Source organism: Epinephelus lanceolatus, chromosome 5 (assembly GCF_041903045.1).
Source record: "Epinephelus lanceolatus isolate andai-2023 chromosome 5, ASM4190304v1, whole genome shotgun sequence".
NCBI classification, from domain to species: Eukaryota; Metazoa; Chordata; class Actinopteri; order Perciformes; family Serranidae; genus Epinephelus; species Epinephelus lanceolatus.
Genome location: NC_135738.1, coordinates 22,643,286 through 22,653,444, shown reverse-complemented (window position 1 = coordinate 22,653,444; position 10,159 = coordinate 22,643,286). Strand labels below are relative to the sequence as shown.

The 10,159-nt window shown below is 46.8% G+C and overlaps 1 protein-coding gene across 2 annotated transcripts; it reads left to right on the top strand.

The window, feature by feature from the left end:
• Window positions 1–3,052: 3,052 nt before the first annotated feature.
• Window positions 3,053–10,125, top strand: znf710a (zinc finger protein 710a). 2 transcript variants are annotated; one of them, XM_033635800.2, is made up of 5 exons: window positions 3,053–3,148; window positions 5,235–6,716; window positions 7,449–7,640; window positions 7,724–7,898; window positions 8,317–10,125. In XM_033635800.2, exons 1-5 carry the CDS (start codon window positions 3,104–3,106, stop codon window positions 8,484–8,486), a joined length of 2,064 nt encoding a protein of 687 aa, XP_033491691.1. In that variant the 5' UTR covers window positions 3,053–3,103; the 3' UTR covers window positions 8,487–10,125. The 2 variants fall into 2 exon arrangements, with proteins under 2 accessions (XP_033491691.1, XP_033491690.1); XM_033635799.2 differs by having other exon boundaries at window positions 5,235–6,746.
• Window positions 10,126–10,159: the final 34 nt, after the last annotated feature.

The following is a 10,159-nucleotide window of genomic DNA, read 5'->3' as shown; positions in this document are numbered from 1 at the left end:
ATTGTCATTTGCATTTCTCGGAGTGTGTACTCACATTTGTTTTAGCCTGTAACCAAAAAAAAAGAAAGAAAGAAAACAGGGAGTTGTCATCAATGAGTCCTCTGCAGTTTCATGATTCATTGAGCTTTTCTCAGGGGTAAAACAGACAGCTGATAGCTGAATCTGTCCCCCCTCTCTCTATCTCTTTCTCCCTCCCTCGTCTCTCTCTTCCTCTTGCTGGAAGAAAAAAGTTATAACTTTGACCTATATCACAGAGAGGATGTGACACCGCACTGCATGGTTGTCCTCCTATAGATAAACAATGCTCAGAACCAGACCGGGGTTTTAGAAAACGGACAAGAAGTCGCTGGTAGAAGACGCAGTAAGTCATACGGACACCCGTGTCAGAAGTGTGTTGTTTCAGGGCTGTGGGGAACTGAAAGCGTGTTGGTGTCAGTGGTGCGTGTGTGTGTGCTCGTCCCTGATCTCAGACATCAGACAAATGCGCACACGCAATCACGCACAAACACACATTTGAAATCCCAGTTGAGGGTTAGTACACTTGAGAGCAGGGCAAAGGCTTACTTCCCTTTCTCTCCCTCCGTCTCTCTCATATGCTCATAGGAACCTGTATAATCTAAGAACTGAGAATTTAACGCTTATTATCCACCGTAGCCTTTCCCACTATTAGTTTTCCGTAGCCCCCCTACACACACACACACACGCAAATGTACCCAAAGTAAATGGACAAGCGAGCAGGTTTTTGCTGTTATGAAGATTCAGGCCCTGGAAAGGAGCCAGTGTATTTCTTCCCCAAACTTTTGTTGTCTGTGTCTTTTTCATTTTCCCCATAGGCTAGTTCTGTGTTGTTTTATGTACGTGTCCCTTGTTGTTTCTTCCATGTGGTTTCTTTGTCTTTCAGCCTCTTATCTCTTTGTTTCTTCCCTTGCTCTCCTTCTATTTTCTCTCCCATTCTCTCCCTCGACTTCCTGCTATCTCTCCCCCTCACTCACACCCTCACTCAATCTCTTTCTCTTTCCTTCTCCCTCCCCTCCCTCCCCTGCCTCCCTCACGCTCACTCTCATTCCCTATCTCTCCCTCCTCCTCCTCCTCCTCCTCCTCCTCCCTGTCCCCCCCACCACCCCTCCGCTCCCCTTTCTCTCTATCTTTCTCATTCTCGCAGCACTCCCAGCCGCTGATGATTGATCAAGGTTTTCAAGGTTTGCCCTTTCCTGTTATTTAGTAGGAAATGTTTATGCACAGTCCTCAGCCTTACAGTCACAATTGGCATGTGTCCACACAGTGTTTGTCGCGCTCGCCTGCACCTATACATGCATTTCTTGAATTTCTTTTTTTTATGCCCAAACCCCCACACACATTTCCCCCCTGTGTTTACTAGTTAAAAAGGGGGTAAGGTAAGCTGTGGTATAAGAGAATACCTGTCTAATTATCAGGATCATCTTCAGTGCCGACTACTTAAGCACACAACCTGTACTTAGCCCGCAGGTACTCTGCCGCACTGTTTCTCAACACAGCCTGAAAGAAATCTGGAAGTTCAATAGTTAATGTCTTCCCTTGCTGTTTTTCCTTTTCCTCACTCTCTCCGTCTCTCTATCTCCTTTCCTCTCTCCATTCCCTTTGCTCTCACCCCCCCTTCCCCCCCTCCCTCCCTCCTCCTCCTCCTCCTCCTCCACCTCCTCCTCTTCTTCATTCTGCACCCCCCCCCCCCCCTCCTTTCTCTTGCTGATGGACTCTTCTTTTTTATTTTCACACTCCACCATCCCCCCTTTTTTTCTTCTCCCTTTTTCTCTCTCCTTCTTTCCTTTCACTGCATTTTCTTTCAACCCTCCCTCTATCTCTCTTCCCATCCCCACCCCCCCTCCTCCTCCTCCACCACCACCACCACCACCACTCCCCCTCCCCTCTTTCTTTTCTCTCTCTTTTATTCTTTCTTTCTTTCTTTTGCCACATCCTTTCTTATGCCTCAACCCCCCCCCCTCACTCCACCACCACCACCACCCCCCCTCCCCGTCTCTCCTTTCCCTTCTTCCTCCTTTTTGCTGCATTCTCTTCTTCCCTCCCCCACCCCAGCTCTCTTTCCTCTCTCCCTTTTTCTTTCTGTCTCTCTCACCCCCCCCCCCACACACACACACCACCACCACCCCTACCCCCCACCTCCTCCTCTTCCTCCACTCAGATTCACTCCCCCTCCCTCTGCTTCTTTCTTCCTTATTCTTTCTCCCCCACGTCTGTCTCCCTCCCTCCCTCTCTCCTAACTGCTTTTCTCTCCTTTCTTTCTCCTTCTCTTTTCTTTTGTCACTCAATTTTTTTTTCTTCCTCTCCTTCTTTCTGAATTTCTCAGACAGTATACTTCAGGCTGTCTCAATAGTTAATTAGTTTGAATCTAGAAATAATGGCAGCAAACTACACGGTCTGTGGAAAGTTAAAAATTTTAGCATTTCTCAGACATTATCTGTCTGACTGTTTTGCTGCTGACAGACGCACCTCCACCCATAGTCTCTCTGAGTGTTTGAGCGTGTTGTGAAAAGTGTGTACGTGCCTCTGTGTGTGTGCCTGCATACATACATATATATAAACATGTTTTGCGCGTGCGTAAAATTCACATGTATCTGAGAGGAACTACTGATTAGATTTTATAACTGTCTGTGCGTTTGAGAGTGCGCTCATAAAAAAAAAAAAGGAAATGCAAAGTATAAAGTGTGATCAAGAGAAGATAGAGCTTGTGTCTCTGTGTGCCTTCAAGAGAAATGTGTGTTGAAGGGTCATGCTGAATTGTATGTAGTGAGAAAGGGAGATAAGATGTGTGTGTGTGTGTGTGTGTGTGTGTGTGTGTGTTTGTAAGAGAAAAGAGGAGAGAAAGAGAAGTGAGATGGGAAGGAGAGGGTGGGAGGAAGAGAAAGAAATGGGGTGATGCTGTGTGTGTCTGAGTGTGTGTGTGTGTGTGTGTGTGTGTGGTGGGGTGGAGGGCTGGTGGAGGGGGGGCAGGCACAGTCAGTTCTGATAACAGCAACAGTAGGAGGAGGATGAGCCGTGGGACCGCCCCACTCTCCCACAGATATAAATAGGAGGTGGATTTTTTTACTCCACTCATTTCTCCTGAAGGATGAGATCCCTGAAACACCTCAAACATCACTCCAGGAACAATGTGGTGAGTTTGTAACCTAAAGATGGAGAAAGATGTGTTGCTGCTGAGGGTAAAGGGGGGGGGCATGGGGGGCTGCTGGTTACTTGTTTGGCAGTTTGTTAGTGAGGTATTTACACTCTGGTCTGTGTGAGAGTGTGAGGGGGAAGCGAGATTACTTTTTCACATTCACAAGAGTACTGCAGTGGGAACATCTTCTTTTTTTTATTATTTAAAAAAAAAAAAACAGATAAGAGTTGTGTTTCTATCCCTGCCGCACGTTTTTCTGCCGCTGCTGTAATTGTTTGTCCTTAGGTATCTCTCAGATGCAACTTTAAATGTGAAAGTACGGACTCTTTGCAATTACTACCCTACCTCCTCTGTCTCCTTGTCATTTGTCTTTTTCTCTTTCATTTTGTCAGCCTTTCATTTTGCTGTGCTTTTTCTTCTCTCTCCGGCTCCCCCTCCTTCCCCTCTTTCTCTCTCTCTCACTCACTCACTCACTCACTCTGTCTTTCTGTCTCTCTCCGCCCCCCCTTACCACCACCACCACCACCACCCCCCCGCACACCCCCACCCTCTCCTTTTCCTTTCTCTCTTCCCTCCTCTCACATGCTCACTCAATCTCTCCTTCCCCTTCCCTCCCCTCCCTCTCCTCCCCTCTTTCTTTATCTTTCAGCCCCTCCATCTCATTTCTCTCTCTGTCTCCTTCCCTCCCTCCCTCCCTCCACTCCTCCCCCGCCCACAGCTCTTTCTCCTTCTCTCCATACCTCCCTCCCTCTCTTTTCTCTCACACACACACACACGCTTTCAAATACACACCCAGTCTCTTTCCTTTTCTTTCTCACAAACACACAGTCTGTCTCTGTCTGACTACTTTAAAAGCAGTAATTATAAATGACGTGGTTATCAGGGCATCCAGGTCTACTCCCCTCTCCCAATACACACACACACACACACACACACATACACACATGCACACACACACACACACCTTTATTCCTGCTCTATCTCCTCTTCCTTTTTTCCCTTTTCTACATCCACTCTTTTCTTTCTCTCAGCATTGTGTCAGGAAAGGAAGCAGCTCTTGCTGGTGCGTATGGCACAGAGTGTGTGCAGTCTGAAAAGAAAGTAGGGGTCAGAGAGCTTCTCTCTATACATTTTCCTACCACTCAGAGCCATGCTGAGAAATAACCTGAAACCAGTGGCCTACAATACTTGCTTCTCCTTCACCACAGACAGCCAGTTTGGTCGCACCACAATTTCTTCCTCATAGTTTCACTGTTCCGCTTTTACAGGCGGCAGGGTAAACATGTGCATGTGGGTCTGAAACACTTCCGAACCATACAATTATGTTAGCGAGTCTCATGCATCGGTCTGGAATACAGAATGAGCTCGAAGCTCAATCGAATGTCTGTTATGGATATGAGACTGCCTGCCGGCATATATCATCTTGTTAAGGAAGCCCAGTGTGGCAGGCATTATGAAGTCGGCTACGGCGAGCGTAGAGTCGAGACGCTTTGCTCCCTATGAATGGGACAGATAGCACCAGCGATGAGCTGACTTTGGTCAGCCAGGCTGCCCCGGGACCCCACAGGAAGTGCTGAGGACAGTCCACGGAAGTCAACTTCCTGGCTGGACCTGCATCCCTTGTTGTGTTCTTTATTATTCTAAAGCCTGTCAAGGAAGGAAGCGGGGTGCTAACACAGATCTGCCTTATCTCCTCCATCAAATGTTCTGTGGATTCAAAGCAGAGAAACAAGACATAGTACGAATGCCGCTCTCACAGAGTAACCCCTGAAAAACACAGTCCTAATACTCTTCTGGAGTCCCGGGAGAGGAAAATTGTATAGCTGCTGGTGCCTGCCTGGTTTCTTAAAAACTAAATCATATGATAACGTCAATAATCTGGCAACGCAAAACGTTTTGTTTGTATTAATAGGACGGTTACCAATATCATGAGGCTACAATGGGGAAATGAGGTTATATGAGGAAACATTGTGTAAGGCAGGTTTTGTAACATTGCGGTTATAAAACACACACACACACACACACACGTTATTTCTTTAAGTTCATTTTTAAAAACTTGCATGTGCTATGCATTTTGTTCCAGGAGGAGGAGAGTAGCCGCTTGGTGCGGACCTACCCCAAGATGACTGAAGGCCACGTGGATGTGGGCACGCAGACGGAGCCCGTGGTGGTGCTATCTCTGGCTCAGGCTGCTGTTCTCGGCCTCATCTCCCAGAATGAAATCTTTGGGGCCACCATAGCTCCAAATGGCTTTTACACAGGGGAGCCCAGAGAGTGCCCTCATCCTCCACCTGAGGCAATGGAGTATGAGTACGCTGATCAGCTAATAGGGGCCAACGGGGACTACCTGGCTGAGCCTTCTGGGGAGCCGGAGCCTCAGCCCCACTGCAGTGAGAGAAGGCGGCCGGGGCCCCGTGGGAGAACCAAGAGGCCCAGGAGTGAGGAGGGTCACCCACACAAAGTAGCAAGTCCACAGGCTCAGGTTAAAGGTGAACAGCTTGACTCTGATAGCCCTCCATCCTGCATTCACATGAACAGCAGGCAAAGTCCCGGCAAGTCAGAGGATCCAGTCACTCAACAAGGTCCTCTGAAAGAGGAGCAGGCCTGCGGAAACTGTCCCTCATGTGTGAGAGACACACCCAGGCCACAAACAGACGGACAGCCAGAACAGGAAGAAGAAAACACTGGTAGAGAAAGAGAGAGGAAGGAAGAAGAGTTGGTGGTAGAGGAAGAAGAGGAGGAGGAGGCGCTAAACCTCAAGACCAGTGGCGACACTGGCAGTCCTCTGGAGAACCGCTATTACGAGTCCAATGAGGTGGCCTACGAGTCCGCTGACATGGCTCTGCCAGGAGAATATGAGGAGAACGGCCAGGCCATGCTGTGGTCAGATCCAGAGGGCCTCGCCAGACGAATGCAGATTGACCGGTTGGACATCAACGTACAGATCGATGAGTCGTACTGCGTAGATGTGGGCGAGGGTCTGAAACGCTGGAAGTGTCGCATGTGCGAGAAGTCATATACATCCAAATACAACCTCGTCACTCATATCCTGGGCCATAATGGAATAAAGCCCCATGAATGTCTACACTGTGGGAAGCTCTTCAAGCAGCCGAGCCACCTCCAGACTCACCTGCTCACCCACCAGGGCACCAGACCTCACAAGTGCACTGTTTGTGAGAAGGCCTTCACGCAGACCAGCCACTTGAAGAGGCACATGCTGCAGCACTCAGACGTCAAACCATACAGCTGCCGCTTCTGCGGCCGCGGCTTCGCCTACCCCAGCGAACTGAGGACCCACGAGAACAAACACGAGAACGGCCAGTGCCATGTCTGCACCCAGTGCGGCCTCGAGTTCCCAACCTACGCGCACCTGAAGCGCCACCTTGCCAGCCACCAGGGCCCGACCACGTACCAGTGCACGGAGTGCCACAAGTCCTTCGCCTACCGCAGCCAGCTGCAGAACCACTTGATGAAGCACCAGAACGTGCGGCCCTACGTCTGCCCCGAGTGCGGCATGGAGTTTGTCCAGATCCACCACCTTCGACAACACGCGCTCACTCACAAGGTACTGGCAGCGCACACCCTTGCACTTAAGGTACTGAAACTCAAATGACGTGCCTTTGTCTACCAGTTTATATGCTCAAAACAAAACCGAGAACAGGCTCAACTCATGCACATATCAAACCTTTACTAAAATAGGAAACTGTCATTATTAAGACACAAACATAAAAGGGACGAAAGGGAATATTTAGCTTCACATGATCAGAGTCCTCTGAATGAGTCCTGAGAGAAAGATGGAGGTTATGTTGCACGCTTGCACCACAGCCTTTCCTCCAAAACCAGTTGCTTTGTAAACACAGCCTTCAAAGGCCTTGAGGTTTTTTTTTTGTGTGGCTCAACCCCCCACTTGCATGTGTTTTGTGTTGTGTGTCGTTCAGAGCTACTTCCCTTTGTGTCTGATGAATCACCCTGGTCTTTCTCTCCATTGCATTACATAGTCTGTTTTATTCTATAGGGAAAAACATTTCTTTTCATTGCATTTGCTTTTGTTAAATATTAAAATTAAAGTTAAATAAATGTTGAAACCAAAAAGAAGTTCATTCTTTTCATTGTAAGACTTCTTCCGCTCCGTCTTTCAACACATGGGGGGGCTAATGTAATCTACATGTGTTGGATCAGAAGCCAGAACGCAAAGGCGCCTTGTGTGTTTTCTCCCTGTGACTCACTATTTATTTTCCTCTAAACCACATATTTAGCCAAATTAATTAAAGGGCCCAAACACTTTTTGTTTCCACAGGGCATGAAAGAATTCAAGTGCGACGTCTGCGCCAGAGAGTTCACCCTGTCTGCCAACCTGAAGAGACACATGTTGATCCACGCCAGCGTGCGGCCCTTCCAGTGCCACGTCTGCTTCAAGACCTTTGTCCAGAAGCAGACCCTTAAAACGCACATGATTGTCCACCTGCCGGTCAAGCCTTTCAAATGCAAGGTGAGTGAAGCGAGTGGAGTCTAATTTCAAGGGAAAAAAATGCCCACTGTGATGGCACTGACTATTGCTCTCTTGTCTCTCAGGTGTGCGGAAAGTCTTTCAACAGAATGTACAACCTCCTCGGCCACATGCACCTCCACGCCGGCAGCAAGCCCTTCAAGTGCCCTTACTGCACCAGCAAGTTCAACCTGAAGGGCAACCTCAGCCGACACATGAAGGTCAAACACGGCATCATGGACACCTCGATAGACGGGCAAGGTGAATATCGCAGCTGATCATCCTTAACTGCACCCTCTGCTTTGAAACAGACGACACTCCTCGATGACATTTTGAATTTGTTGATGGGTTATGTGTGGCAAATTTCTGCACTTCATGTCGCATTATTGTCACTCAGTCTGCCCCTAATGCACTTTGACTTAGCATGTACTGTAATCGAATGGCCAAGTGTTTTGATGTTTCTCTGTCACTCCCTCCCTGTGTGTTTAGTAAATATAGCAGTGCCTGGATTAGACATGCCTGTCTCTATCAGTAGAGACTGACACTGAGGCAGGGGAGGAGGAGGGGCGATCAGCTGGCTGTCCTCAATGAGGCCATGTGTCTTTAGGAAGCGCTCTGTGTGTGCATGTTACTGAGGACAGAGCGGGGATCACATTCGTGTCTTTGCTTCTTTCATCAGAACCCCCCCAAGATCCAGAGGGCCAGGAGGACTACGAGGAGGAGAGCTTCGAGTTCAGCGAGCGAGAAAACCGAGCTAACAACAACAACACACCAGACGTTGCTAAACTATCTCAAATGGAGTATTACAGCACCTATGGGAAGGGCGCAGGGCGCTTCAGCACTGCATGAATTATTGAAATGACCCCAAATTGAATATAAGTGTGAACTAATGAAAACGGGATTTTTTTTGTTTTGTTTTTGCCTTTAAAGGCACAGTGCTTGGGTTGTTCTTCAAGCAAACTGCACATTCATATGCACTGGAATCACCCGTAATGCTACAAGAATTTGGAAATGTATACTTTTGACCTTATTACATATTTTTCATCTCTAAAAACACAGCGAATCTACTGATAGATATATTATATTTGAGATAAGTGGACTGTCTAAAACAGGAGCATTTAGGTTAAAAAAAATCTATACAAATATATAGATGTTATTTGCTTAAAGACAGGATCATCATCATCTGAGCCAAACTTAAAAAGCACATTTTTAGCTTCAAGCTTAAAAGCATCTGGTGGTGTTACACTGCACTTACTCATCCAGACAATCCCGGTCGCTCCCAGTCTGCTGGGGTAGTAAACTAATGTGAAGGGTTAAAGAAGGGAACAGCTCATTTCACTTGCCAAAGCTTATCAAGTTGCAGAGGTTAATGATTCACTTTGATTATAACTGTGATAAATTAAATCTGGAGGTCTGCGAAACGAGTTCCACTGGATCTGTAATCCGTGTTTTATTGTATATTACTGTACAGAATGTATCAGCCCTCCTGTATGTTGGCTGGTACTGTGATCGGTGCGTCGCACTGAGGGCCACTGTGTCTACTTTTTAGGTTTCTGCATTAACAAGCATCACCCTGTATTGATCTCTAGTTTATGAATGTAATTGTTTCTGTGGAATGTTTTAAAGACGCTAATGAAAAGAAAATCAAAAACACCCTTTTTTCTAATGGTAGGACCCCTTTACCAAAGAATTTGATCAAATCTTGCAGCTACAGGGACTGTAAGGCTTTTTTCCCCCCTTGCTGTTGTGTTGAGCTGGGACATTGGATTTCTAGGGGTCCAATCGCAGACCTCATGAAATTACATTCAGGTTCCCCTCCCACCCATCTGTAGATCTCCTCAAAAGATTACCACAGAGAACAGACTGTGGTACAGCTTCTCTTTCAACAAACCTCGCCATTTTCCCCCCTCGTCCAGGGCCTTCGCCAGACAAGACTGCAGCATTTTTCAAAAGCAATGCAAACCCCTGCATTCATATTGCAGTTCTGTTTTTTTTATTTTATTTTTTTTATGGATGAATCTCAACAAGAAGTGTCCCAAAAAAACTCAAGACACAAATATTAAGTGCCCCAGTGTGTCTGCGAGAGCATGCCATCCATCATGCTGTACACTGGTCTCAAGTGATGAACGACAACCTCCCAACATGTGACAGGGCCACGGACCTTGTGGAAAATGATTTGGGAAATGCTCAATATATTCAGTTTCCCAGTGCTTAGCTTTTCAAACTTGTAACCTGCGAAAACAAAAAGGTATCCATTTGCGATGTTGATATAGCACATTTAAAATATAAATGCTCAATTTTGTGAGTTTTTCCGGCTTGTGTGTTCGTTCCATCACCGTTTGAGTGATGATTACAAAAAGGGGACGATGTTCAGCTTAAATGGCTTTCTGTATTAGACATTAGTGTGGAGATAATGTGGATAGAAATGTATGTAAAATGTTGTGTACCAGACAATACTGTAAAATAATAAATTTATTTACCTTTAAAATGCCTGACCTTTGATTTCTGTAAAGAAAACAACA

What these genes read in the sequence shown, in the direction of transcription:
- znf710a (XM_033635799.2), top strand. Translation starts at nt 3,104, where the DNA reads ATGAGATCCCTGAAACACCTCAAACATCACTCCAGGAACAATGTG. An exon ending in CGCACACCCTTGCACTTAAG is followed by an intron (nt 6,747 to 7,448) that starts GTACTGAAACTC and finishes TTGTTTCCACAG; the next exon opens with GGCATGAAAGAATTCAAGTG. An exon ending in TCAAGCCTTTCAAATGCAAG is followed by an intron (nt 7,641 to 7,723) that starts GTGAGTGAAGCG and finishes CTTGTCTCTCAG; the next exon opens with GTGTGCGGAAAGTCTTTCAA.